This window comes from Chironomus tepperi, unplaced genomic scaffold, assembly GCF_022539635.2.
Source record: "Chironomus tepperi strain 1889 unplaced genomic scaffold, CSIRO-AGI_Ctep_v1 contig_354, whole genome shotgun sequence".
Taxonomy (NCBI): Eukaryota; Metazoa; Arthropoda; class Insecta; order Diptera; family Chironomidae; genus Chironomus; species Chironomus tepperi.
Genome location: NW_027226476.1, coordinates 2980329 through 3006413, shown reverse-complemented (window position 1 = coordinate 3006413; position 26085 = coordinate 2980329). Strand labels below are relative to the sequence as shown.

Below are 26085 nucleotides of genomic sequence, written 5' to 3'. Positions count from 1 at the left end.
AGAAATGAATCAGGACATGCTTGTTGTGCAGAAAAATGAAAACATTTAAGAAATTGTAATGCTGTTTACTGATGCAGTAACTATGACTTAATGTTAGATATTGGAGATAATTGAGACGTTGGGCTATTTATCAATTTTGCTGAATTTAGCATATCCCATTGGACATGATAGGGATAAATATTTTTGGGATTTTTGGGGTACTAAAAAATTATTCCATTGGTCGGGATAAATATTTTTAGGATTTTTGGAGGTAGGTACTGGAAAATTGTCCTATTGAATTGCAGACAATACAAGAGACAACAAAATGATCACCCAGTGAGAAATTTATTATTGCTGTATTCACATATGTCAATGAATAAATTTATTTTTCAGAATTATGAAAAATTATTCATGAACGACACAAAAATCTACGAGAAAAAAAAGAATAATATTTTTCATATTCGCTTTTCCTTATTCGTAATCAAGACATTTAATTTAAGGAAACTTTCTTCTTTCTGCAACTTGTGAATACATATAATTTTGGCAAATATTCAAAATTCAAATTGAAAAATGAATAAACAATAGAACGAGGATGAAATCAGTGGGCGAGAATGGAATGAGACATGAACGTTAAATTATTTTTCATTTGAGGAGAACAGCAGCAAAAAGTTGTTTGCAAACTCGTTTAAAAATTTTCTGCTTGGATTTTGGCAAATTTTCTTGCAAATTCACAAGAGGTCACGTTATGCTGCGATGCATTTTGATTTTTAATGTCTTCTTCCTGTTTTGTTGGATTCTTCTGGAATCAACAATTCCGTCATTTTATTTTGAGGACAAGGAATTTAAGGCACAATGTTGAAAACGTCCAATTCTAAAATTTACTTCCATTTTTTCAATTTAATCATAAATTGGCACAGCTCAGAAGGGTGTTCAAGAAGGAATGGGCGGTGGTAGAGGGTCATATTTGGGATATTCGGCCTATTCGAGCTATTCGGGCCCTTAAATGGCCATTTCCCTAGATGAATTGGCCTCTTGATAGCTATGCCCTTGAATGACCATGCCCCTGAATAACTATGCCTCTGAATGGTCACCAAAACTCCATCTCAAATCAACATCCCAACAACAAACCTCGTCACACATCTAAATCATTAAAGTAAATCCATAAATTCTTCAACTCCTTAAAGCAATCTCCTCAGATCTCCACTCTTTTGGCTAATAGCATGGGATTTACTTTCATTCATTCCTTTAAACCTTAAATTGTTTTTTATTGGGGTTTTTTATATTCGAAGTATTTCTACCTGAACCTTTTCATCACGTTTCAATAATCCCCGCAACATTAACACCTTCTCGCGATAACTTCTTTAAAGGAAGAAAGGAAAAGAAAACGTCCATTTGTGTACCTTTTTCTTAGGGGCGAAAGTATCTAAAATTTATTTGGTACGTTATAAAAATGCGGAGTACTTGAAACACCTGCTGGAAAATGAAAATTAATTTTTTTTTCTTCTCTTAGTTAATGAACATTTGATACTCAAAGACTTTGAGGAATTAAGAAATTTTTTTTTATTCTTTTGCACAATTATCAAACTTTTTGCACTTCATTGACTTCATTATAATATCTTTTTGTTCTATTTGAGGCAAGACTTGTTGCTATCTTTGAAATTTTTCATGAATAAATGAATAATAAATGTGAATAATTTGATGTAATTCAATCAAATCGTCACAGATTGTCCGTGGCTTCTTTTCAAACTTTTTCAGCTGTTGGTCTTATCATTAATTCAGTAACATTGGCACGAGATGGAGTCGAGAGAACATAAATGACACTTTCTGCTATGTCTTCAGGCAATAAATATGGTATACATGAAAAATATTCATCGACTGTTCCTGGAAAGCCAGCAACTTCAACCATGTCTGTTTTTACTTCACCAGGCGATATGCTTGTGATGCGAATTTTTTCCCCAAATTCAGACACTGCTAATTCCTGTCTTAACACTTCATTCGTTGCTGTCACACCATATTTTGATGCTGAATAAATATTATAGCTTGGAACATTCTCAGTTGGAAATGGAATAAAATGTCCGCCAATTGAGTTGATGTTCACTATGTAGCCGTAGTCGCGCTTCTTCATAGTCGCAAATGCAGCACGTGTACAATAAATAACGCCCATCAAATTCACATCAACGATTTGTTTTAAATCGTTATTTAATGCATCGCCTTCATCGAGGATACGGATGAATCTAAATAGTTTGGGGAAATTATTGATTTTTATATTTTCTTGGAAATATTTAGCAGCTGCCAATATTATTGTAATTAAGCAGCTGTTAGAAATGTTTTTCAATCTACATCAGTGTTGCACGAACTTTTTTTACGCTGAGGCACATCTTAGAGATAATCCTCGGCCAAAAACATACATTGCATGCAGTTTATGGCACTATTGTGTCACCGCACACAATTTGAGCAACACTGGTCTATTCAAAAATTCAATATTTCTCGTTGACTTCGAGCTCTGCATTTAAAACCAAAAATATCTCTAATGACAATTCTTATCAATTTCTTACAATCAAAATATAAGCTACATCAACTGATAACATTTATCACCTAAATCCAAATAGCTTATCTCACAAACCCCATTTTATCTCCTAGATTTAAAGCAACACTTACTTATAAACCCCAGCATTATTAACCAGTATATCCACACCGCCAAATTGTTCCTCAACCCATTGAAATGCAGCTTTTACAGACTCCTGATCCGCAACATCACACTTATAAGCATAAACTTTACCAGCGGCATCCTTCAATTCATTTGCTAATTCCTATATATTCAAATACAGCATAAATTCTCGTTTAAATTGATGAACATGAGAACAAAAAAAAATCACAATGGTAAAGTTTTCTACCTCAACTTTTTCAACGCGACGAGCAAATCCAACAACATTAACACCGTAACTCACTAAACTTTTAACAATAGAAATACCAATGCCTGCAGAAGCACCGGTTACAACTGCAATTTTTCCTCTCCATTTTTCCATATTTTTTCAATATTTTTTTTGTATCCAGCTGTAGCCTGTAAATGCCAACACACGACTAACCAGTCAATGGAATAAAAAAAAAAGTTTTGATAAATTGAATGCTGCTTTTATTTTAATTTAAATCAATTACTTCAATTATGATTTGCTGTGCTGAGAGCTAAAATAGAGAGAATACAGCAGCAGTGAGCGACACTTGAATAGTAAATGAAATTAACCGCTGAGCAATCAACCGGCAAGTGAGGATAAGTGGGACAGAAAAAAAAAGTTTATTTTTTGAGTTTAGAGAAACAATTTTTTTATATTTCTGTTGGTTATGCAATCGAAATACTGATAAGATATCCATATGATGAGTTTGGTGCGTTTCTATTAGAAATTATGATAAGATTTGGATGTGCCAAGTCATTTAATTAGACTAAATTAATCAAATTAAAAAACAAATAAGGTACCCGAAATGTACATAGCATAAAATGGCTGAAAATCAGGCCCAGCCTGACTTGATTCTTGACCTTAGGCTGGATTCCGTTGGATCAAACTAGCCTGGAGCTAGAGTCACGCTGACCTGGGCCAGAATCTCATCCATTTCTATACAGTGTCGGTACGGAGAATTGAATTTGATAAGTTTCAAATAGGTTCGGTTGTTGAAGCACTGACTGCTTTTACTTAATATTATAGTTAAAGGTAAAGGATAAGTGGAACCCCAAATCCCATCCTAGTCACCAATTCACCCCTTACCCCACCCCGTTCCTCTCCAACTTCTCAATATTTACTGATAAAATTAATTATACTGTTTTAAAATCGTTGACTAACATGCTTGATTGTTAGCTCAGTAATGTTGACATAATATGGAGTAGTAAGCAAATATGAGACTGCATTTGCTACATCTTCTGGCTTGATTGATGGAACGTTTCCATAAAAACTTGATGCCGCTTGAGCTTTTGCAAATATTTCAGTATCGACGACGCCAGGGGATACGCTCTGTAAAAATAGGGATTTTTTAGTATTCCATACTCAGAACTGCTAGTCACTTCATAGGAATGTAAGTATTGTAATTCAAATTTTACTTACAGCTACTCTAACTTTATCATTTTCCTGCATGATCAATTCTTGTCGCATTATTTCACTTGTGGCTGTAACAGCAAATTTAGTTCCATGATAAACATTATGTGACATTCCAGATGCTGGGAAGAAGATTCGATGACCGGCGTTACTGTTGATATTAATGATGAATCCATAATCATCTGACTTTTTTATTAGACGGTAAGCTTCATGGCTACAGTGAACTAATCCATTAAAATTTGTTTGAATCACTTCGTTGATTTTGTCACCGCAGTCTTCATCCCCAAGGATTTTCAGACTTTTTAATATTCCAGCATTATTGACAAGGATATGAATCACCCCAAATTGATCCTCAATCCATTTAAATGCATCCTTTATTGATTGCAGACTTGTGACATCGCATTTGTGTGCATAAATTTTTCCATAACCTTCGCCAACAATTGTCTCTCCGTACTGTTGAATTAATTCAGGTCGTCGTGCCAATCCAATAACATTTATTCCATTTTTAAGAAAATCTTTTGCAATTTCTGCACCAATGCCAGCTGATGCTCCCGTGATAACTGCAAACTTTCCCTTCCACTTTTCCATCTTTACAATATGAATGTCTGAATACTACTGAATATTATTGATTCAGTTCTGTTGTATTACTGTACATTATTTACTTCCATTATCAGTACTTAATAACACAAATAAACAGATGATATGAAGAATGTGACTTGACAACTTTCGAGCAATTAATAAGCGATAATGTACTGTGTATTATATATTGCCTATTTTTATACTTTGTTGATTATTTGAGGTCACTAAGGCTAATTTTTGATGAATTTTTTGTTTATTTTGTAATTTTATTAATTTTTATTAGCTTTATTATGAAGTCATGTCTCTAATCTTTGACCCTTTTGGACAATTTGATGAACCAGACATACGCACTATCCATAGAAAAGTCGGTAAAATCTTTGAATTCCGGGAACCGTAAAGATTCAAAGTCTAATTTTACTTGACTATGTAATTGAAAGAATAGCTTTATTGATAGATTGTGCTTTAAACTTGTTTATTTGTTACTTTAAGAATCAAAATAAACATAACATTATATGTATATGCTGATTAGACAATTCTAGCGAAACAGAAGTCAGTGAACTTCTTACATGTAATTAGGAGGAAGTGCTTTATTTTTATTAAGAAATTAAATTGAATTATTTGATGAATCTGCACAAGTAAGTAAAAATTATCATGCCTTTATCATGCTGATAAAGCAGGCCAAAATATTAAATGGTCTAAAATGGTTCCATGACTGGCTTAATGATCACTTCCGTAATATTGACATGATATGGAATTTGTAGCAAATACAAGAATAACATTCGAGATGTCTGATGAATTTAGTGCTGGTGAGACATCCTTGATCTGGCCATCTTCTGATATGAAATTTCCAGCACGAAAGAAGTCTGTCTCAACAATTCCTGGACTTATACTCTGTTAGTAAATGAAAATAATCACAATTTTGGATATTTAGTTCTGGATTCTACAGATCTTACCGATACACGAATCTTATCGTTCTTCAAAGCAATCAACTCTTGCCTTAGAATTTCTGTCGTTGCTTTTACAGCATGCTTCGTTCCATGATAAACATTTGCTTCCTGTCCCTCAAAGTTATTCATAAAAGACATCACATTGTGTCCAGTGATGGAACAAATGTTGATAATTTTACAAAAATCTTCAGACTTTTTCATCAATAGATATGCATGCCTAGTGACATGAACGAGTCCAGTGAAATTTGTATTGATTATGTCGGTAAAATGATTATCGACTTCATGATTATCGTTAAGAATTGTCGTCTTTCTGGGATTAAAATGAATTTTAATAAATTTACAGCTAGGAACACAAGATTCACTCACTTTCCAATTCCAGCATTATTCACCAAAATATTTATAACACCAAACTTATCTTCAATCCACTTAAATGTCTCCTTAATTGAGTCAAGACTTGACACATCGCACTTGTAAGCATAAATTTTACCATATCCACTTCCATTAATTTCCTTGGCATATTCTTCAATTATTTCTGGACGTCGTGCAAGTCCAACAACATTTATTCCATTTCTAGCCAAGTCTTTGACAATTTCAGCCCCAATTCCGACTGATGCTCCTGTTACTACTGCTGTCTTTCCTTGCCATTTGTCCATGATGAGTGCTCAAATTATACTAAAAATTATTAAATTTCTTCGTCTTAAAGTAAATGATCAACGACAGAGAATGAGAATCTCTTATGTACATGATTTGAGATTTGAACCGTTAAAATTCATATCATGTGTATGTTACTCATATTTATACATAGTAGCCAGTTCTTATCTATTACTAATAATGGTCTTGTTTGACCTCATATGTACTTAGCTCAACCAAACTGCAGTTATTGACTGTTTATTTACCCCTTTAGTGAATGTGATCACGTGAGATACCCAATGTACTAACGATATGATAGCTAAAGAAGTGATTTGTTCTTATTTTATTAAAGTGGGTCAGGATATAAAGCTTGTTTGCTGTAAAACTTCAAAATTCAATTTTTATTCCACAATATCAAGGTCATTGCATTTTCAAGAGCATTTCACAATCAAAGATAACAAAATATTCATTCCTTTAAAAGGCTTCCAATACAGGTCTGACAGTCACTTCAGTAATATTGACATGATATGGCAATTGGAGCAAATACAATATTACATTTGAAATGTCAGATGGATCTAATGCTGGTGCGAGATCCTTCATTCGTAAGTTTTCAGGAAGGTACTTTCCAGTGGTGAAAAAGTCTGTTTGAACGATACCTGGACTAAGACTCTGGTGAGAACAATAATATTTTTTTAGTTCCAATATTTTTGGCTCAGCCTTAAAAAACTCACCGAAACTCGAATTTTGTCATTTTTCAATGCAATTAATTCTTGTCGCAAAATTTCAGTTGTTGCTGTGACTGCATGCTTTGTTCCATGATAGACATTCGACAGTTGACCTTCCTTAAAGAACGGAACGTTGTGGCCAGCAACAGAATTAATATTAATAATCATCGAATAGTCATCAGACTTTTTCATCAGCAGATATGCATGTCGTGTGACATGAACTAATCCAGTAAAATTTGTGTTTATTATATCAGCAAACTGCTTATCAACTTCCGAATTTTCTGTAAGTATTGTGGCTTTTCTACAGTAAATGGAACGATAAGATAAGAACTTATAGATAGCCAAAAATGCAATTTTATGGACGTTTACCTTCCCATGCCAGCGTTATTTACTAAAATATTTACAGATCCCAATTGCTGTTCAATCCAATCAAATGTATCTTTTATGGATTGAAGATTCGTAATATCACATGAACGTGCATGAACCTTTCCATATTCAGCTGGAAAATCTTTCACATTATCCTCAATTTTCGATGCTCGTCTTGCCAAAGCAACAACAGTTATTCCATTTTTTGCAAAATCTTTAACTATTTCTGCACCAATTCCAGCTGATGCGCCTGTAACAACTGCAACTTTTCCTATCCATTTATCCATCTCGAGAGTTCAACAATTACTAAAAATTTATTTCAAGAGTTTTACGATAAGAAAGCGAGAATTTTTGTGTGACTGTGTCAGGGGCGTATTTAGGGGGAGTTTGGGGGCCAAATGGATCAAAGCCCATTGCTGCTTTAGACAAAATTCTTCAATTTGCCTGCAATTTGCTAAGGACTTTCGATTAAAAAATATTAATTCTCCCCCTTAAATTTCAGGCTACGTCCCTGGACTGTATAAACCATACAGCTTATTGCGGTTAATATTATGCTTACTAATGATTTTAGACATGAAATATGAGTTTTGAGTCTTTATTTCAACTTCACAATTCTAAAACTTTTCGCCAACTGGCTTAACAATCATTTCCGTAACATTTACATCATATGGAAGTTCAAGCATGAATAAAACAGTTTTAGATACATCTGCACTCTTTAACATTGGCATTACTGCACTATCGACAGGAACATCTTCAGTATTTGGAGCTAACCAGCCTCCAGCTTCAAATATTTCTGTTTCAACTGCTCCTGGACTGATTTCCTGTACATCGAAATTAATTTAGAGTTACTTTGTGAATTAATGTCAGGATGATTACTACTTACACAAACTCGGATCTTCAAGTCATTGAATTTGATGAGCTCATGACGCATTGAATCTGATATTGCACGCACTGCATGCTTTGTACCTAATATTTAAAAATTGTCACTTAATTACTTTTATCAGTTAAATTGTAATTGCTTGATAAGGCACTCATACCAAGAAAACATTACATAATGAGTAAACGACCAAATGTCAACATTCCATTTATGACCACAAAACCTCCAAATATACAGCATAAAATAATTCTACATACCTGGATAAACATTAGTAAAATATGGTGTACATTGAAGAATGTCCAGCAACACTTCCGATATTTATGATTATTCCATGTTCGCCGTTCTGTTTCATTAATTTGTATGATTTTCTTGAAACTAGCACCAATCCAAGTAGATTTGTATTGATAGTATTGACTATAGTTTGTTCAATTGCGTCCTCGTCGCCAAGCATGCTCTTTTGAATTGCAATTCCTGCATTATTTACTAAAATATGGAATGTTCCGACTAATTTCTCAATTTCCTCAAATGCTGCATCAATTGATGCTTTGTCTGAGACATCACATTTCACTGGAATACTTTTCCTTTCTCATCCTTTAATTGTTCCTTTAATGTCTCTAATCTTTCTAATCGACGTGCCAAAGCAACTACATTAATTCCATGTTTAGCAAAATCACGAACAATTGCATCGCCAATTCCAGCAGAAGCTCCAGTTACAACTGCGGTTTTTCCACTCCACTTTTCCATCTTTACTTTAGGCTTGACAAATGAGTACTGAGAGAATTTATTTGCGAATTTATTGATTTTATAGGAAATTTTATATTAAGTTTTATTTTGATATTAATGCAGTAAGTTGTTGATGCAAATTTGCAAGTTTATTAAAGTATTATAACGAACTTGTTGATATTTGTAATAGCTACACAGAAACTATGATTATTACTTCTATGAAATTTATTGAAATACAAAGTTTATAGAACAAAATATTTTAAAAAAATATTAGAGCTGCTGTTACAGAATTGAGTGGACTAAGCGCATTTTCCACTTATAGATCTACCATACGTCAATTATAATGAGCTCCAGCCAGCCAGCCAGTCAAAGCGAGTTTTTAACCGCATTTCTTATGGAGGAAAATGCGCTAATCATATTTTTATCACTCGTTCCTTAATCTTCTACGCAGAGATAAAATTTGATTTCCTTAAAGATAGTAAAACTCAATAACAGCAACAAACAACAAAGTGGTCAAAAAGTCGAATTTTTGCGTTACTCAATAAGCAAATTAGAACAAAGCATTTATGTCTAAAATTGCTCTCCTGTCGACCTAACAATCATTTCGGATACGCTGACTTCATATGGTGTACTAAGTATGAACATCACACACTTTGCTATTTCTATTGGATTTAACATGGGAACATCCTTTAAGCAGTCATTATTTTCAAAATATCCACTTGATGGTGAGAAACTGCTGTCTACTAATCCTGGTGAAACGCTCTGAATTGGATTCAAAGAGGTTAGAGATTTTATAATTAGCAGTGCAGCTAGTAGGCATAAACTTACCGCAATTCGAATCTTTTTATTTCCAGCCCTAAAAAGTTCCTGTCTTATGCTCTCCGTTAAAGCAGTAACAGCATGTTTTGTGGAACAATACACATTCATTGAGATGAAGCTTTAAATCACCCACAGGCCAGAACACCCACGCAAATTTTTCCATAACCACCGAAATTGAAAATCACGGGTTTCCAGAAACACCACTTGTAAATGTATGTGGTGGTTCTGGAATGTAGTGAATTTCATAAACACCACATGTATTTCCAAGTGGTGGATAAAATCACACGTGTGATTTTAAACACCACATTCATTTGTACGTGGTGTTTCTGAAATCACGTGTGTTTCAAATTACCCACAAAATTTGGTCTGTGGGTGATTTGGGAATTAATGTAATTTTTCATGAAGTACAAAATTACAAATTTCAACACAAAATTTCATTGAAATTTTAAGGTTTTTTTTTTTTTTATTTTTTGTTACAAGCCTAGATTTTGAGTAAAAAATTAGAAATTAAATTTTTGATTTAATAGAGTGATTTATTGTGTTATGAACCTTTTTACTGGTTATTTTTAAACACTTTTATAATATTGAGCTATAAGTCGAAAGTATTAAAGCATGTGGATTGACATCTAATCGGGAAGTCCTCAAGCAAAAAAGCATGGTTGGATAAGTCATACGCTTCGAATGCGAAACACAAGGAAAGCTGCTGTAAGTAGGATCAAAACACAAACTTGTTCTCCCACGGTTGGGTGGAATACACAAGGAAAAAGCCAGGTTCAGAAACTTGGCGGTATCGGTGGTATTTATATGTACGGATGTTCTCAGCCTGGGGAAAAAGGCGACCTGGTGCTCTAAAAGCAAAACTTGGCGGAGAACAGTAATACGGGAATGTGAATTAGATGTCAAAACAGAGAATTTGTACAAGCTTTGTGATGTGGCCAGCAATAGAGTCAGATGGAAGACCTTTTGTAATAACCTAGACTCCAAGTCGGAGCATAGTTCCAGTAAATAAGTAAGCATAGACATTTGGCTAATCACTCCTCTATCATTAGTAAAGTCTCACATTCTGAAAGTTACGAGAAGCCAAAAAGATTGGTCTTCGAGTAATGAGGATAAGACTAAGTTTCTTATGGTTGCTGCAATGAAGAGATCAAGGTAGCTAGTGGGATCGCATCTGGTTATTGGTTATAAGAAATCCCAATTGGTCAACGACTTTGTCTACTTGGAAATCATTATTAGCAATAACTTTGACACAATATACTATTTAGTTTGACATTTTTTAGTTTTTGAAAGAGGTTCTTTAGAATTATCTTTGGAACCAAGAGAGAAGGCGACCATTATAAATATAGGAGCAATGCAGAACTGCAGGCTGATATTATAGGAAGTGTCAAAGTGAACAGGCTTTGATGGGCTGAACATGTACATATAATATAAGACCTATAGAAGCTAAATTAAATACGTTCTATAAATCCGATTATCTGTATCGTAAAAGAGTTAGTGAAAGAATTAGAAGGAACCTGTCGATAGAGGCAGTATTGCATTTCGTATTTGTAATTGGCAGGCGGAGTGATAGAGCCAGCTTTAGGTGTCATTTGAGGTTGGCCATGGATCAAAATTGATATATATGCCAGCTAAGTAAGTAGTTATGCTTAAATACTTTCGACTTATAGTTTAATTTTATAAAAGTTTTTAAAAATAACCAGTAAAAAGGTTCATAACACAATAAATCACTCTATTAAATCAAAAATTTAATTTCTGATTTTTTACTCAAAATCTAGACTTGTAAAAAAAAATAAAAAAAAAAAAACCAATAAATTTTGTATTGAAATTTGTAATTTTGTACTTCATGAAAAATTACATTAATTCCCAAATCACCCACAGACCAAATTTTGTGGGTAATTTGAAACACACGTGATTTCAGAAACACCACGTACAAATGTATGTGGTGTTTAAAATCACACGTGTGATTTTATCCACCACTTGGAAATATATGTGGTGTTTATGAAATTCACTACATTCCAGAACCACCACATACATTTACAAGTGGTGTTTCTGGAAACCCGTGATTTTCAATTTCGGTGGTTATGGAAAAATTTGCGTGGGTGTTCTGGCCTGTGGGTGATTTAAAGCTTCATCATTCATTGAAAATGGAACAAAAGGTATCAAATGTCCAGCAACAGAATTGATGTTGATAATTAAACCGTAATCATTTGTCTTCGATATAAGGTGATATGCCTTTCTGGTACACATTAACAAACCACGAAAATTCGTATCAATTACTTGGTTTATGTTGATGAGAGACTGCTCGTCGTTGTCAAGTATTTCTGCCTTTCTATAATTAATTGAATAAAGTTGCAAATATTTATTTTTCAATTGAAAATGAAAGTCTCAGCAAGTGTCAGTTTAGAGTGGGAATTTTACATAATTGAGGACTATTCTAGTAGTGTTCTTAGATACTTAAGTGTTCATTAGACTTGTTTTGTTCGGGACTTTTAGGATAAATACCACAATTATGTCAGAAATGACTAAATAAGACCCAAAACAACTAAATACATCAACTATAGCCCAACATACCTTCCAATTCCAGCATTATTAACCAAAATATGAACAGCACCAAATTTTTTCTCAATCTTCTCAAACACTTCATTTACTGAGTCTTCTTTTGATATATCACATTCGTATGCATAGCAGTTGACCTTGGAACTACTACTCAATTCTTGAATTAACTTTTGCGTATTTTCTATTTTAACATCCAATCCAATTGTAATGATTCCATGTGAAACGAATTGTTTGAATATTGCGTATCCAATTCCAGATGAACTGCCAGTAATTATGGCAATTTTATTAATCCACTTTTCAGTCATTATAGCGAGTTGTTTAGTGTATATTTAGTAGTAAACTGAGCAAAAACTTATGTTTTGAGATAAGAAAAAGATGAAGAGAGTAAATTGATGTACTCAGAGAATTTATTGTTGATCATGCTCACTATGCAGCTGTAAGGTAATTTAAATTAAAGTTTCAAGGTTGTAGAATAGTGATGATTCTGCCCGGGAAGCACAAAGAGTATATATTGACTCAAATTTGGGTTCAAGTCGACTTGATTCTGTCCTGAGGTCGGATTTCATCGAATTTGGCGCAGGGACAGTGTCATGCTGGTCTTGGACCAAATTTTCTGCTATTAATATGCCTTGTGTCTTCCGGGCGCACTAAAGTGTCGTTTAGAATACTCAAGTGATATTTGGATACCAGATTTTATGGCAAGAACATTTATCTTCCTAGCAGACATAGTGACCGCTTTTTGGTACCGAATGCTATTTCTGTACTATGGAATTACACTCTTTTCCTGTTATTTGCCGGTTATTTAACAGGTGCTATTATCTAACATGATCAGAGACTATTCCAACTACTTAGTAAGGTGATCATTAACTATAATTTACTTATTAACTTACTGTGACTCTGTGACATTATACTGATGAATCTAGAATTTTTCGCACGCTTAATTCATAATAGCGCTGCAGATTGACCTTGACACTCAATATTTACAATTTATTTTGAAGAGCAGCGCGAGAGAAAAAAATGCTATGTGTGATTAATATGAAGTAGTAGATTTTTATTGAGAGTTATTGTATGATATAAACAAGTGTTTGAAATACGAGAGTATGAAATATATTCAAACCCCTTAATACCGGAACTAATTAATTATTGCAAATAAAGTTTAAGACATCACGATGATAAGCAATTTTTTAGTCACTAAAGTCATCGATGCTTCAAAACTTGTCTTCTTGAATGATTCTTATTTGAGTTTTGAGAAGCGTAAATGATGATCAGCTGATCAAAACTTCTCGCCAACGGGTCTGATGGTAAGCTCAGTAACGTTGACATTGTATGGTGTACTTAATAAATACATGACGGCTTTGGATACATCTGGAAAGTTAATAAATTTAGCTAATTTGAATTTATTTGACTGATATAAATTTTACCATCTCCAACAAGATATGGAAATCCTTCGAGTACGGTGGTGGAGTCAGGAACAAATCCAGCAGCAACTACAAATTCGGTATTGACGTAGCCAGGTGATACGCTCTGGAATTATAAATTATAAAAATTTAGAAGATTCAAAAATTTGGATTTGGAAGAATTAAGGAGGTCCGGCTACTTGTTCTGGTCTGAGACACTTCAATGCTGTGTTCAGAATTCAAAAACCGGTTTTTCGTTCTTTTTGAGGTATCTTCTTATAGCATTATTTTCAATTTCAATGCATGTCACACATAAATTGAATTTAAAGCCTCAATTTACAAAATGTCTTATGATTAGAAAATCACATCCAGTAGATGAAATCATCGCATTTTTTGACTGTCATTTGCAAATTGATAAGATAAAGACTCACCGACATTCGAATTTTGCTGTTTTCTTGAATTAACATCTCTTGACGCATCGTTTCTGTCAATGCTGTAACTGCATATTTAGAAGCACCATACATGCTCATTGAAAATCCAGTAAATGGAAGTTGATGTCCAATAACTGAATTAATATTAATGATCATTCCGTAATCGTCTGACTTCTTCATTAATCGGAATGCTTCTCTTGAACAATGAGCAAGTCCACGAACATTTGTATCGAGAATTTCGTTCATCTTTCTAAAGGCTTCAGGACTTTCATCAAAGATTGATGTGGATCTTCCAACTCCTGCGTTATTGACCAAAATATGAACAACTCCGAACTTTTCTTCAATTGCTTTAAATGTTTCAGTTACGGACTCGGGACTTGAAACATCACATTTGTAGGCATAAGCTTTAACATCACCACCCAACTCTTTAATTAGATCCTCAACTTTTTCAGCTCTTCTAGCTAATCCAATTGTGATAATTCCAGCGTTAGCAAAATCTTTGAATAATGCAGCTCCAATTCCAGCTGATGTGCCTGTAATAACAGCAACTTTACCTGCCCACTTTTCAGTCATTTTTATTGAATACTGTGCGACTTATCGTGTCAAAATCCTGGAAAGAACTAAATGATTATTCTCAATCAACTCTCATTTTTGTGCATGTAGAATAAGCACAACACAAACGCAAGGCTACACATTCGTGTGCCATTATGTAATAATTTCAAATGTTTCGGCAAATACTCTCAAAATAAATGCCGGTTGTGCTCATTGTTTGTGATTTCATTCCGTAAAATATCTAAAACTGTGTTAATTTGTTAAAAAATGCTGAGTAATGAAGCTTGAAGTTTCGATGTTTCCAACGAGAAATTAGAATTAACAACTGAATACAGACAGTACAGTCGATGGTAATTACGCAGCTTAAGTGATCAAAACTCAATTTTTATTAAGATTCATCAAATACTTTATTAAATTAACAATCCTTAACTTCCACCAGCAGGTCTGACAATTAATTCAGTAATATTGACACTATATGGAGTCATCAACATGAATTGAACAGTTTGTGCAAGATCAGATCCTTTAAGAATTGGAATTGTATTTTCAGCAGCATATTTTTGGATTTCTGAATTCTTGAAAAAGTCGGCAGTAATTTCACTTTCAACTGCTCCTGGACTTATTTCCTGTAAAGGAATTTTCAATGATTTAATTTGTTTATCAAATAAATTTCGTTACTTACACAGACGCGAATTTTGGTGTCTTTCAGTTTATTAAGCTCTTGACGCATAGACTCAGTCACAGCACGGACAGCAAATTTCGTTCCTAAATTGCAGATTAGCCTTTAAATTCCAAATTTTATAAAATCAGACCCGACTCACCTGGATAGACATTCAAAGGAAATTCAAAGGATGCATTATGACCAGCAACACTTCCAATATTGATAATAATTCCATAGTCATCAGATTTCTTCATCAACTTGTAAGCCTTTCTAGATACTCTAACTAATCCAAGGAAGTTTGTATTGATAGTATTGGCTATAGTATCCTCAATAGATTCATCATCACCAAATATCATTTTTAAATGAGCAATACCAGCGTTATTAACAAGAATTTGAACTGTTCCTACTTCTTTTTCAATTTGTTCGAATGCTGAATCGATAGAAGCCTTATCGGACACGTCACATTTAATTGGAATGATTTTTCCTTTCTCATTCTTTACTTCTTCCTTTAATGTCTCTAATCGATCCATACGACGAGCTAGAGCAACTACATTAATTCCATATTTGACTAGATCACGAGCGATCGCATCGCCAATGCCAGCTGAAGCTCCTGTTACGATTGCTGTCTTACCTTCCCACTTGTCCATGTTCACTTGTTAAATGTCCAAAGAATACTGAACAAACAATGCACACTTCACTTGAATATATAATTGAGATACTATATATTCGATTTTGGACGTTTACAAACACAAAAGAACTAATACAACTGAGTGATGAGAACCAAACTTCTCACCACGATCAAAACAAATCGTTTACTCAATTTCTCTCAAAACTTATCAAAATTTTGCGTTCCGTACATGCTTATCATTGTTAATTGAATTTATACCAAATATGGAGCAAAGATTAGATGTAGTTTGTTATCAGGATGCACGCGTATTTAAATTAATACTCAAAATTTTAATACAAAATTCACAAATTTATTTGGTACCAAAAAATATCCAGATTAAATTCTAGATCCTTTCACCGACCGGCTTCACAATCATTTCAGTGATATTGACTTGATATGGAGTCATCAGCATGAACAAAACTGTCTGAGAAATATCAGCAGCGTTTAATATTGGAACCAATCCACTTTCAATCATTGCCTTCATTTCTGGTGTGTTAAGGGAATCGCCGCCAATTTCTGTGTGGACGCCACCGGGGCTGATTTCCTGTAATGAAAATTATTTATCATGAATTGCATATTTTTGACGCATTACTTACGCAGACGCGAATCTTGAGGTCTTTTAGTTTATTGAGTTCTTGTCGCATAGACTCAGTAACAGCTCTGACAGCAAATTTAGTTCCTACATTACAATGAAATAATCATACCTGCTCAAATGATCATACTAAGCGTAAACCCTTACCTGGATAAACATTAATAATATAATCAAATGAAGCACTATGTCCAGCAATACTTCCAATGTTTATAATGATTCCGTAGTCATCAGACTTTTTCATCAACTGATAAGCTTTTCTCGACACTCTCACAAGTCCGAGAAAATTTGTGTTGACTGTGCTAGCTATGATCTCATCCGTTTTTTCATCGTCCTTTTCAAATATTCCATGTGTTATAGCGATTCCTGCATTATTGACTAAAATCTGAACTGTACCGACTTGCTTTTCAATTTCTTCAAATGCAGTGTCAATTGATGCTTTGTCTGAGACGTCACATTTGACAGGAATGACTCTTCCTTTCTCATCCTTTAATTGATCCTTTAATGTCTCTAACCTTTCCAACCGACGGGCTAAAGCAACAACATTGATTCCATATTTTACAAAATCACGCACAATTGCGTCACCGATTCCAGCTGATGCGCCAGTTACGATTGCCGTTTTACCTTCCCACTTATCCATTAATACTTGATTAATACCCGTGTCTTGACAAATTAATACTGAGCAAATATTTCCTGTTCCTCTCAATTTTGTTGGCAATCTTAACGACGATAACAGAACAATACTAAGCAAGTATGAAATGATAAACAAACTGCATACCAATAAAAAATTGCAACTTTATTTATACGAAAGAACTAATCAACAATGTGCTTGAAATTACATACTTTCTCCGACCGGCTTTACAATCATTTCAGTAATATTAACATTATAAGGTGTCATCAGCATGAACAGCACTGTTTGTGCAACATCTGAGCTCTTCAATATTGGATACTCTCCGGCTTCGAGAATAGCTTTCATTTCAGCAGTAAAGATTGTGTCACCTCCAATTTCTGTTTGGACACCACCTGGACTTATTTCCTGTGAAAGTATTCAATCAAGTATAAAGTCCATATTTGAGGATATAAACTACTTACACAAACGCGAACTTTTGTATCCTTCAATTTATTGAGTTCCTGACGCATGGACTCTGTGACAGCTCGAACGGCAAACTTTGTACCTGAATATACGTTAACGAAGTATTCCATAGATGCATTATGGCCAGCAATACTTCCAATATTTATGATGATTCCATAATCATCTGATTTTTTCATTAGTTTGTATCCTTTTCTAGCAACTCTGACTAGACCAAGAAAATTTGTGTTGATGGTGCTGGATATGATTTCATCTGTTTTTTCATCATCATCGCCAAACATTTGTTGCATGAAGCAAATACCAGCGTTATTGACTAAAATTTGAACTGTTCCAACTTCTTTTTCTATTTCCTCAAATGCCGCATCAATTGAAGCTTTGTCTGAGACATCACATTTAATTGGAATGACCTTGCCTGGTTCATCCTTCAATTGATCTTTTAATGTCTCTAATCTTTCCATGCGACGAGCTAGAGCAACAACATTTATGCCATATTTCACTAGTTCACGCACTATTGCATCCCCGATTCCAGCTGATGCGCCGGTTACGATTGCAGTCTTTCCACTCCACTTTTCCATGTTGACGATTCCGTTGACAAATGTAAACTAAGTTCTGTTATCAAATCTCAAACTGAAAATTTTATTTAATCAATTTCAATTAGGGTAAATGAGAATGGCAAGAGAATAATGATAGTGAGAGTCCAAACTCCTACTCTCACCACCACTTATGTTTCTCAAACAACAATGTTTATCTGCTGATCAGAGTTAATAATGTTTGATAGTTTAATTGGATGGTTGATTATCTTTCTTAGATGATTGGTAGGCTTAGACTAGAAGTATGTCAATCTTTTAAAAATAAGTATATACCTTTATTTGGTTCTGGTACTCAACAATTATTATCAAAAATATAGAAATACAATTTTTAAATCGCTGCTCCGAGGCGTTTAAGGACTATTTCTGTCATATTAACATCATATGGAGTCATTAGCATGAACAAAACTGCCTGTGATACATCAGAACTTCTAAGCATGTGCATTTTGCCACTTTCAACCAAAGCCTTTATTTGAGGTTGATTTTTGAAGCCACCACCTAATTCTGTTTTTACTGCTCCAGGACTTACTTCCTGTGGGATTTCAAAAATTATTAAATAATGTCTTGTCAAGAAGCCTTTCAAGTCTAGAAGTTATTGTACTTACACAAACTCGAATCTTTGGATCTTCATATTTAAGGAGCTCTTGACGCATTGACTCAGTTACAGCTCGTACTGCAGCTTTGGTTGCTGGATAAACATTCGCTGGATGTGCAACTGATTGATTATATCCAAGAACACTTCCAATATTTATGATGATTCCATAGTCTTCAGATTTCTTTATTAATTGATATCCTTTTCTGGCAACTCTGACTAATCCAAGGAAATTTGTGTTGATGGTGCTGGATATGATCTCATCTAATTCTTCTTCGCCTTCTGCAAACATGCCATGCATAAGAGCCATTCCTGCACTATTGACAAGAATATGAATTGATCCAACTTTTTCTTCTATTTCCTTAAATGCTGCATCAATTGATGCTTTGTCAGTCACGTCGCATGTAACTGGAATGACCTTGCCTGGTTCATCTTTAAGTTCTTCTTTTAATGTCTCTAATCTCTCTAACCGACGAGCTAGAGCAACGACATTGATTCCATATTTCACTAAATCACGCACAGTTGCATCACCGATTCCAGCTGAAGCGCCAGTTACGATTGCTGTCTTTCCATTCCACTTTTCCATATTTGCGCATTAAATATCAAAAATATACTGAGTAAATGCCAAACACTTCTCACTAATTTATAGCTAGAATATTAACAATTATTTTTTTGCATGTCATGCAATTCACATCCACATATATATGAAGAACCAAAATAATGAGAATAAAAATTCTCAATACTACCACAGATGAAAATATTACTCATGATATCAAATAAGATAGAGCATTCCCTACATGCTTATCAAACTCAACAATGTTTCCAATTTTGGAACCGATTGATTGTTTACAGATAGCAATAAATTACACAATTTTGAAATTCATTGCTGGACAATAAGTTAGACATGATTTTATTTATTTTTCTACTTAAATCCTTTCACCGACAGGCTTAACAATCATTTCAGTAATATTAACTTCATATGGTGTCATCAACATGAACAGAACTGTCTGTGAAATATCAGAACTTTTAAGCATTGGGAACATTCCACTTTCAATCATTGCCTTCATTTCTGGTGTATTCATTGAATCACCACCGATTTCTGTAAGAACACCGCCAGGACTGATTTCCTGTAATGAAAGTCATTCGTAATGATATTCATGTTTTGGAAATGCTGTTCTAACTTGACTTACACAGACGCGAATCTTGGTGTCTTTCAGTTTATTAAGCTCTTGACGCATAGACTCAGTCACAGCTCGGACAGCGAATTTCGTTCCTAAATTTGCAGGGTAACCTTTAAATTCCAAATTTTATAAAATCAGACCCGACTCACCTGGATAGACATTCAATGGAAAATCAAGTGAAGCATTATGTCCAGCTACACTTCCAATGTTGATGATTATTCCATAGTCATCTGTCTTTTTCATCAATTTGTAAGCATTTTTTGAGAACCTGACCAATCCAAGAAAATTTGTGTTGATTGTGCTGACTATAATTTCATCAGATTTTTTACTGTTGTTAAATATATCACTAGAAATGCAAATTCCTGCATTATTGACTAGAATATGAACTTTTCCAACTCTTTGTTCAATTTCCTCAAATGCTTCTTCAATTGACTGTTTATCAGACACGTCACATTTTATTGGAATCACTTTTCCTTTCTCATTCCTCAACTGATCTCTTAATTTTTGTAATCTGACCATTCGACGAGCCATGGCAACGACATTGATTCCATGTTTCACTAAATCACGCACTATTGCATCGCCAATTCCAGCTGAAGCGCCAGTTACAATTGCTGTTTTTCCTTCCCATTTTTCCATGCTTACTTGCGTGTTGATGATAAAATACTGAGAGAAATGTTGAATTTTAGGGAACTTTTATTTTACGGAAAGATTAGTTTGACTCTAAGATAACAGAAGTGAGTTTAAGGCTCTGAATTAAAATAAAAACAGAAATCTACACCATTACATTTTCTAATCAGTCGATAAAATCGATGAATATGTATTGAATCCAAAATTTAGGCAACTTCCATTTGATGTCAATTAAAAGAAATTTAGTGGATCCTTAAAAGCTTCTTGATGGATCCTTCTTCATTTGTGTTGCTCGGAGTAGGAAGAATAGAAGACTTTGTTGTCTATTCGAGAGTGTCTGAACCTCGAAGTTTTTCTCATATAATTATCATAGTCAACAGTTTTTATCACAATACCTACATGCTTGTCTGATAAAAATTGTGTAATTCTCACACAATGTGCTGAAAAATGTAAGTCAAATCAAGTTCAAGAACTAGATAATTTTTATTGATTGTCATTTTATTAAAGCTCTAATTTCAAGGTGTTAAGGTCTAGACTTCCCCAATACAACTTCAGTATAAATATGTGATGGATTAATACAAAAATATTTCAATACACATGCATCTTTAAACTTTTTCGCCGGTAGGTTTAACAATCATTTCATAAATTCCATTTGTGCTTCAAAATCTTCATAATTAACTCACACAGACGCGAACTTTAAGGTCAGTTATATTAACATCATACGGCGTCATCAACATAAACAAAACTGTCTGTGAAACATCTTCACTCTTTAAAATTGGAACTGGATTAGCTTCGAGATAAGCTTTGATATCGGGTCTGTTTCGAATATTTCCTGAAATTTCAGTGGCAACTCCACCAGGGCTGATTTCCTGTAAGAAATGAAAATTGTCATAAATTCCTGTTTGTGATTCATAATATTCATAATTAACTCACACAGACGCGAACTTTAAGGTCATTCAACTTAATCAGTTCTTGACGCATCGACTCTGTGACTGCTCGTACTGCATGCTTGGAACCTAAATAATTATATTTATCTTATCGTAGATTGCAGACATAGGAAACAAAAAAATTCATACCAGGGTAGACATTAACCCATAAATCGACAGCACATGCGACACTATGTCCAGCAATACTTCCAATATTTATGATAATTCCATAATCGTCAGTCTTCTTCATTAATTTGTATCCTTTTCTAGCAACTCTAACTAATCCAAGAAAATTTGTGTTGATCGTATTGACAATGACGTCATCAGTCTCATCAGTGTCGGTGAAGAGGCCATGCATGATACAAATACCGGCATTATTAACTATAATTTGAACAGAACCGACTTCTTTCTCGATTTCCTCAAATGCTGCATCGATTGAAGCTTTGTCTGATACGTCACATTTTATTGGAATGACCTTGCCTTTGGCACCTTGTAATTGTTCCTTTAATGTCTCTAATCTTTCCAATCGACGTGCAAGAGCAACAACATTAATTCCATATTTCACTAAATCGCGTACAATTGCATCACCAATTCCAGCTGATGCACCGGTTACAATTGCTGTTTTACCTTCCCACTTTTCCATGTTCGCGACTACCTTGATAAATAAATACTGAAGAGATTCACCGAAATTACATTCCGTTAAATACAAGAGAGAATTTTTTTGGCATTCTCTTTAAAATTATAAAATACAAACAAGAAGCAGTGATTCACATAAACAAAATGTTGTTATCGCGCTGTTTGGTAATCCATCTCTTGCGAACCCATCTCGTGCGAACGAAAACTAAACAAAAATTTCGTTGCCTTAAATGCATATCAGTGTTTCTGTTTTGTGTAGACAATTTTTTTCATCCAAATATAGTATCATCTACTGTTTTGGGTGATGAAAGTTAATGAAAAAAGTGATCATCAATTTGCTATCCGAATGACACAAAAGCGAACAGCTCAAACCAATCTGATACTATGCTTGATTATTCACGGACTTGGTGCAATTCGTCATGATATCTGATGATTTAATTTCTATTACTTGCTTAATTACTTCGCTGGCCGTGCATAACAAGTGTAATCCATTCTATAGTTTACTGAATTACAACAAGAACCTTACACACTTCTAAGAACTGTAAATCATTTATTACTTTTTATTGCAAAATTAGGATACAAAATTGAATTTCTTTAAATCTTTTCACCGACTGGCTTGACAATCATTTCAGTAATATTGACTTCATATGGTGTCATTAACATGAACAGAACTGTCTGTGAAATATCAGAACCTTTAAGCATTGGGAACACTCCACTTTCAATCAATGCTCTAATTTCCGGTGTGTTCATTGAATCGCCGCCGATTTCTGTATCAACACCTCCTGGACTGATTTCCTGTTTGAAAATTGAAAAAATATATATACATGTCGGGTTATGAAGTCATTAAGTCTACTTACGCAAACTCGGATTTTTGTATCTTTTAATTTATTGAGCTCTTGACGCATAGACTCAGTTACAGCTCGTACGGCAAATTTCGTTCCTGGATAGACATTTATGATGTACTCAAATGATGCGCAATGTCCAGCAACACTTCCAATATTTATGATGATACCATAGTCATCAGACTTTTTCATCAATTGGTAAGCCTTTCTACACATTCTTACTAGTCCAAGAAAATTTGTATTTATTGTGCTGGATATGATCTCATCGGTTTTGTCATCATCATCGCCAAAAATTCCATGCATGAGAGCAATTCCAGCATTATTAACAAGAATTTGAACTGTTCCGACTTCTTTTTCTATTTCCTCAAATGCCGCATCAATTGAAGCTTTGTCTGACACATCACATTTAATTGGAATGACCTTGCCAGCTTCATCTTTTAATTGATCTCTTAATGTCTCTAATCTTTCCATGCGACGAGCTAGAGCCACTACATTTATGCCATATTTCACTAAATCACGCACAATTGCATCGCCGATTCCAGCTGAAGCACCGGTTACAATTGCGGTCTTTCCACTCCACTTTTCCATGTTGACGATTCCGCTGACAAATGAGAACTAAAGTTAGCAATTTATTAGAAATATATTTTTGAAGTAGTAGATGCTCAAAATCAAGGTCAAGTTTGCTTATTCTCTTTATCTCACGACACGCGAGAGCTTTAAAGTCAATATTATTATGGCAATTTTATTCAATTTGTTTTGGAGTTTCTAAGCAGTTGATGTAGAGTTGTTCCAACCATGAAGGATTTACCATCCCAATCCAATGGGTTCCAATCCTCAATCTTGCTGAAATCACTGAACGATCAAGTGACGTAAAAACTCATAATAGCAGTCATAAGACTTACAAGTATAAGTGTCAACATAAGTGAAAGTTTTCATCTACACATGTTGAGCATAACAGCATAAAGGAACATACGATTACTTTGTTTATCAACATAAATAGAGCGTACGAAATAGAAAAAGAGGAAGCAAAAGAATCGAGAGAATGACAAATAATTTTCATGTGCAAAATAAAAATACAGACATAAATTCCTACACACAACAAATTGCCTAATGATATTCAGACAGCGTGTATGTATCTACATACATATCGTCTCACAAACAAACATGCAAATAATTCATAAACAGTAAAGTGATTACATATCTAGCATATTTTCCTAATGTATTCTGTGCTGTGTACTATTTTGCTCCCTAACATGCGCTTCCTTGATACTTATACTATGTCTTACTACATAGTCATAGAATAAATGTGTTATGTGATTTTATACTTATAAATTGCGATAGACAAACATTCATTCCTGAAAGTTAAGCACACATTAATTTTTTATATGATAAATTTTTCACATTTTTCTTTGTGCTTGAGGATTTCTTTTTTTTCTTGAACCTCATTTTCTTGTTCTGCATTCCAAGAAATCTTTGCCAACTTTGAGATACGACCGAATACATTATAGGTATTATGGAGTTATTTTTTATGGTAAATGAAGGAATTTTCTGAGGAATGGGACAATAAATTCTTAAAAATTGTTATGCATTCCTAGTCAATTTGAATTTTCTTCATGCTGGTAAGCTAAATAGTTTTGATTTATATCAAGTTTTGTAGAAATTAGGATAGTGAATTTGTTGGAATCATCAGCATTATGTCTAAATTGAATTGAAAAGCTCGGTCATTTAATCAAAATGTTTACGTTACGTGTCGATTGTAGGATCATGTATATGGGCGCAACAAAGAGGTTCTTTTGGGGTTTGGGGGATCTTTAATCATGAGTGACTCAATAAAACACTATTCAACTGCATTAATAATCGACAATAATGTCCAATTGTACACATTCAGTTGTTTAATTATCGAATTTTAAGTTTGCATCCATAACAGTATGAACGGTCCTTCCAAATTGTTGAATTGTGTCGATGGTAAGTAGGAATGCATCCTTATCACTGCCCATAAGACTCTACCTAAAAACATTCACATCAAGTCGCATAAATTGAGTCAAAAAAAAACTTTTCCAATTGGCATTCAATCCAAATATTTCAAACCCCATTTTCCTTAAGTGCCTCAACCTATTTAATTATCATAATTTTTGATATCATTCAATTTTCATCTCCTTTCCATTTTTTTTTTTGTTGTGTATAAGAAAAACAAAGCCATAAGAAAAATTTATAACTCTGTTTTTCTTCAACCCTTTTATTGCGATTGAATGTATGTTTTCTGTTTCTTATATTTTATGTGTATATTTTCTGTATCCAATATATCTTTAGGGTGTCGGTGGAGATAAACTTTGTGGCAAAAATGAATATTTTTGTGTTAAAAAAAGCAAAATACACTCAATGATATTTGATATTCAACAAATTTTCTTCGTTTTTTCTTCTTCATTTATTTTTGCTTCTTTTACATCATTTATATAGGTCGTATTTGTGGTTAATGTGTGCATACATATGTAGACTCATTACGTGTACGATAAGGTCTATAAGTTGCATCCAGTACCGTTTTAGGGAGCAATTGTCGAAGACATCGATGGGATTCAATTCCATCAAAATCCTATGGAATTAACCTTTACTCAACAAATGTGCAATGTACCGATACCCTTACAACACCCCTGCCAACTCCCACCCACACTCAACCTTCACATTATTGCTTATGGCGGTGAATCAATTTATTCATTCGCACAAATAAATAGATAGCAAAGAAAATAAAGGAAAAGAATGGCAGCGTACATAATATATGTTAACATTCAAACATGCCTGAACGTACGCACGTGCGTTTAGCATGTGTAATTCAATCAACGAATCAACAGTTAAGGGAGGAAAATCATTAATTTGCCTCCTTATGAATTCAATCGTAAAACGAAAAGTTTTTTTTTCTTTTTTTTTCATACGTAAATTGGATGGAATGAAAATGTTAATGTGTGCATGTATGTCGATTTTTGTGGATTTTGTTGAACATTTTGGTTGAATTTTATTTTTATAGAAAATGAT

General features: G+C 33.9%; 12 protein-coding genes and 1 long non-coding RNA gene across 13 annotated transcripts; all 13 read right to left on the bottom strand.

Annotated features, from left to right (window-relative positions):
• Positions 1 to 1525: 1525 nt before the first annotated feature.
• Positions 1526 to 3249, bottom strand: LOC139094776 (farnesol dehydrogenase-like). Its single transcript, XM_070645960.1, has 4 exons — positions 3136 to 3249; positions 2874 to 3060; positions 2638 to 2789; positions 1526 to 2213 (listed from the first exon to the last, which is right to left on the bottom strand). Exons 2-4 carry the CDS (start codon positions 3003 to 3005, stop codon positions 1721 to 1723), a joined length of 777 nt encoding a protein of 258 aa, XP_070502061.1. The 5' UTR covers positions 3006 to 3060; positions 3136 to 3249; the 3' UTR covers positions 1526 to 1720.
• A 540-nt stretch (positions 3250 to 3789) lies between these two features.
• Positions 3790 to 4663, bottom strand: LOC139094778 (farnesol dehydrogenase-like). The gene is made up of 2 exons (XM_070645963.1): positions 4071 to 4663; positions 3790 to 3980 (listed from the first exon to the last, which is right to left on the bottom strand). The coding sequence occupies exons 1-2, from the start codon at positions 4647 to 4649 to the stop codon at positions 3795 to 3797; spliced, it is 765 nt and encodes a 254-aa protein (XP_070502064.1). The 5' UTR covers positions 4650 to 4663; the 3' UTR covers positions 3790 to 3794.
• A 439-nt stretch (positions 4664 to 5102) lies between these two features.
• LOC139094421 (uncharacterized) lies at positions 5103 to 7600 on the bottom strand. Its single transcript, XM_070645458.1, has 6 exons — positions 7312 to 7600; positions 6949 to 7243; positions 6694 to 6886; positions 5954 to 6248; positions 5594 to 5897; positions 5103 to 5531 (listed from the first exon to the last, which is right to left on the bottom strand). The coding sequence occupies exons 1-6, from the start codon at positions 7593 to 7595 to the stop codon at positions 5358 to 5360; spliced, it is 1545 nt and encodes a 514-aa protein (XP_070501559.1). The 5' UTR covers positions 7596 to 7600; the 3' UTR covers positions 5103 to 5357.
• Positions 7601 to 7889: 289 nt separating this feature from the next.
• Positions 7890 to 8276, bottom strand: LOC139094779 (uncharacterized). Its single transcript, XR_011544795.1, has 2 exons — positions 8192 to 8276; positions 7890 to 8129 (listed from the first exon to the last, which is right to left on the bottom strand). It is a non-coding gene; the product is annotated as an uncharacterized lncRNA (long non-coding RNA).
• Positions 8277 to 9035: 759 nt separating this feature from the next.
• On the bottom strand, positions 9036 to 13029 carry LOC139094420 (farnesol dehydrogenase-like). Its single transcript, XM_070645457.1, has 4 exons — positions 12299 to 13029; positions 11808 to 12056; positions 9737 to 9845; positions 9036 to 9670 (listed from the first exon to the last, which is right to left on the bottom strand). Exons 1-4 carry the CDS (start codon positions 12586 to 12588, stop codon positions 9479 to 9481), a joined length of 840 nt encoding a protein of 279 aa, XP_070501558.1. The 5' UTR covers positions 12589 to 13029; the 3' UTR covers positions 9036 to 9478.
• A 281-nt stretch (positions 13030 to 13310) lies between these two features.
• Positions 13311 to 14741, bottom strand: LOC139094777 (farnesol dehydrogenase-like). The gene is made up of 3 exons (XM_070645962.1): positions 14112 to 14741; positions 13705 to 13807; positions 13311 to 13648 (listed from the first exon to the last, which is right to left on the bottom strand). The coding sequence occupies exons 1-3, from the start codon at positions 14682 to 14684 to the stop codon at positions 13557 to 13559; spliced, it is 768 nt and encodes a 255-aa protein (XP_070502063.1). The 5' UTR covers positions 14685 to 14741; the 3' UTR covers positions 13311 to 13556.
• Positions 14742 to 15045: 304 nt separating this feature from the next.
• On the bottom strand, positions 15046 to 15999 carry LOC139094521 (farnesol dehydrogenase-like). The gene is made up of 3 exons (XM_070645584.1): positions 15482 to 15999; positions 15343 to 15425; positions 15046 to 15286 (listed from the first exon to the last, which is right to left on the bottom strand). The coding sequence occupies exons 1-3, from the start codon at positions 15966 to 15968 to the stop codon at positions 15089 to 15091; spliced, it is 768 nt and encodes a 255-aa protein (XP_070501685.1). The 5' UTR covers positions 15969 to 15999; the 3' UTR covers positions 15046 to 15088.
• A 311-nt stretch (positions 16000 to 16310) lies between these two features.
• Positions 16311 to 17265, bottom strand: LOC139094700 (farnesol dehydrogenase-like). The gene is made up of 3 exons (XM_070645839.1): positions 16728 to 17265; positions 16585 to 16667; positions 16311 to 16532 (listed from the first exon to the last, which is right to left on the bottom strand). Exons 1-3 carry the CDS (start codon positions 17215 to 17217, stop codon positions 16332 to 16334), a joined length of 774 nt encoding a protein of 257 aa, XP_070501940.1. The 5' UTR covers positions 17218 to 17265; the 3' UTR covers positions 16311 to 16331.
• An 87-nt stretch (positions 17266 to 17352) lies between these two features.
• Positions 17353 to 18282, bottom strand: LOC139094699 (farnesol dehydrogenase-like). Its single transcript, XM_070645838.1, has 2 exons — positions 17670 to 18282; positions 17353 to 17613 (listed from the first exon to the last, which is right to left on the bottom strand). Exons 1-2 carry the CDS (start codon positions 18240 to 18242, stop codon positions 17413 to 17415), a joined length of 774 nt encoding a protein of 257 aa, XP_070501939.1. The 5' UTR covers positions 18243 to 18282; the 3' UTR covers positions 17353 to 17412.
• Positions 18283 to 18504: 222 nt separating this feature from the next.
• LOC139094697 (farnesol dehydrogenase-like) lies at positions 18505 to 19474 on the bottom strand. The gene is made up of 2 exons (XM_070645837.1): positions 18860 to 19474; positions 18505 to 18786 (listed from the first exon to the last, which is right to left on the bottom strand). The coding sequence occupies exons 1-2, from the start codon at positions 19430 to 19432 to the stop codon at positions 18586 to 18588; spliced, it is 774 nt and encodes a 257-aa protein (XP_070501938.1). The 5' UTR covers positions 19433 to 19474; the 3' UTR covers positions 18505 to 18585.
• Positions 19475 to 19725: 251 nt separating this feature from the next.
• LOC139094519 (farnesol dehydrogenase-like) lies at positions 19726 to 20676 on the bottom strand. Its single transcript, XM_070645583.1, has 3 exons — positions 20177 to 20676; positions 20037 to 20119; positions 19726 to 19973 (listed from the first exon to the last, which is right to left on the bottom strand). The coding sequence occupies exons 1-3, from the start codon at positions 20661 to 20663 to the stop codon at positions 19773 to 19775; spliced, it is 771 nt and encodes a 256-aa protein (XP_070501684.1). The 5' UTR covers positions 20664 to 20676; the 3' UTR covers positions 19726 to 19772.
• A 458-nt stretch (positions 20677 to 21134) lies between these two features.
• On the bottom strand, positions 21135 to 22626 carry LOC139094423 (farnesol dehydrogenase-like). The gene is made up of 4 exons (XM_070645461.1): positions 21731 to 22626; positions 21588 to 21670; positions 21360 to 21523; positions 21135 to 21296 (listed from the first exon to the last, which is right to left on the bottom strand). Exons 1-4 carry the CDS (start codon positions 22221 to 22223, stop codon positions 21260 to 21262), a joined length of 777 nt encoding a protein of 258 aa, XP_070501562.1. The 5' UTR covers positions 22224 to 22626; the 3' UTR covers positions 21135 to 21259.
• Positions 22627 to 22752: 126 nt separating this feature from the next.
• LOC139094424 (farnesol dehydrogenase-like) lies at positions 22753 to 23677 on the bottom strand. Its single transcript, XM_070645462.1, has 2 exons — positions 23074 to 23677; positions 22753 to 23011 (listed from the first exon to the last, which is right to left on the bottom strand). The coding sequence occupies exons 1-2, from the start codon at positions 23644 to 23646 to the stop codon at positions 22811 to 22813; spliced, it is 774 nt and encodes a 257-aa protein (XP_070501563.1). The 5' UTR covers positions 23647 to 23677; the 3' UTR covers positions 22753 to 22810.
• Between the last annotated feature and the right edge of the window lie 2408 nt (positions 23678 to 26085).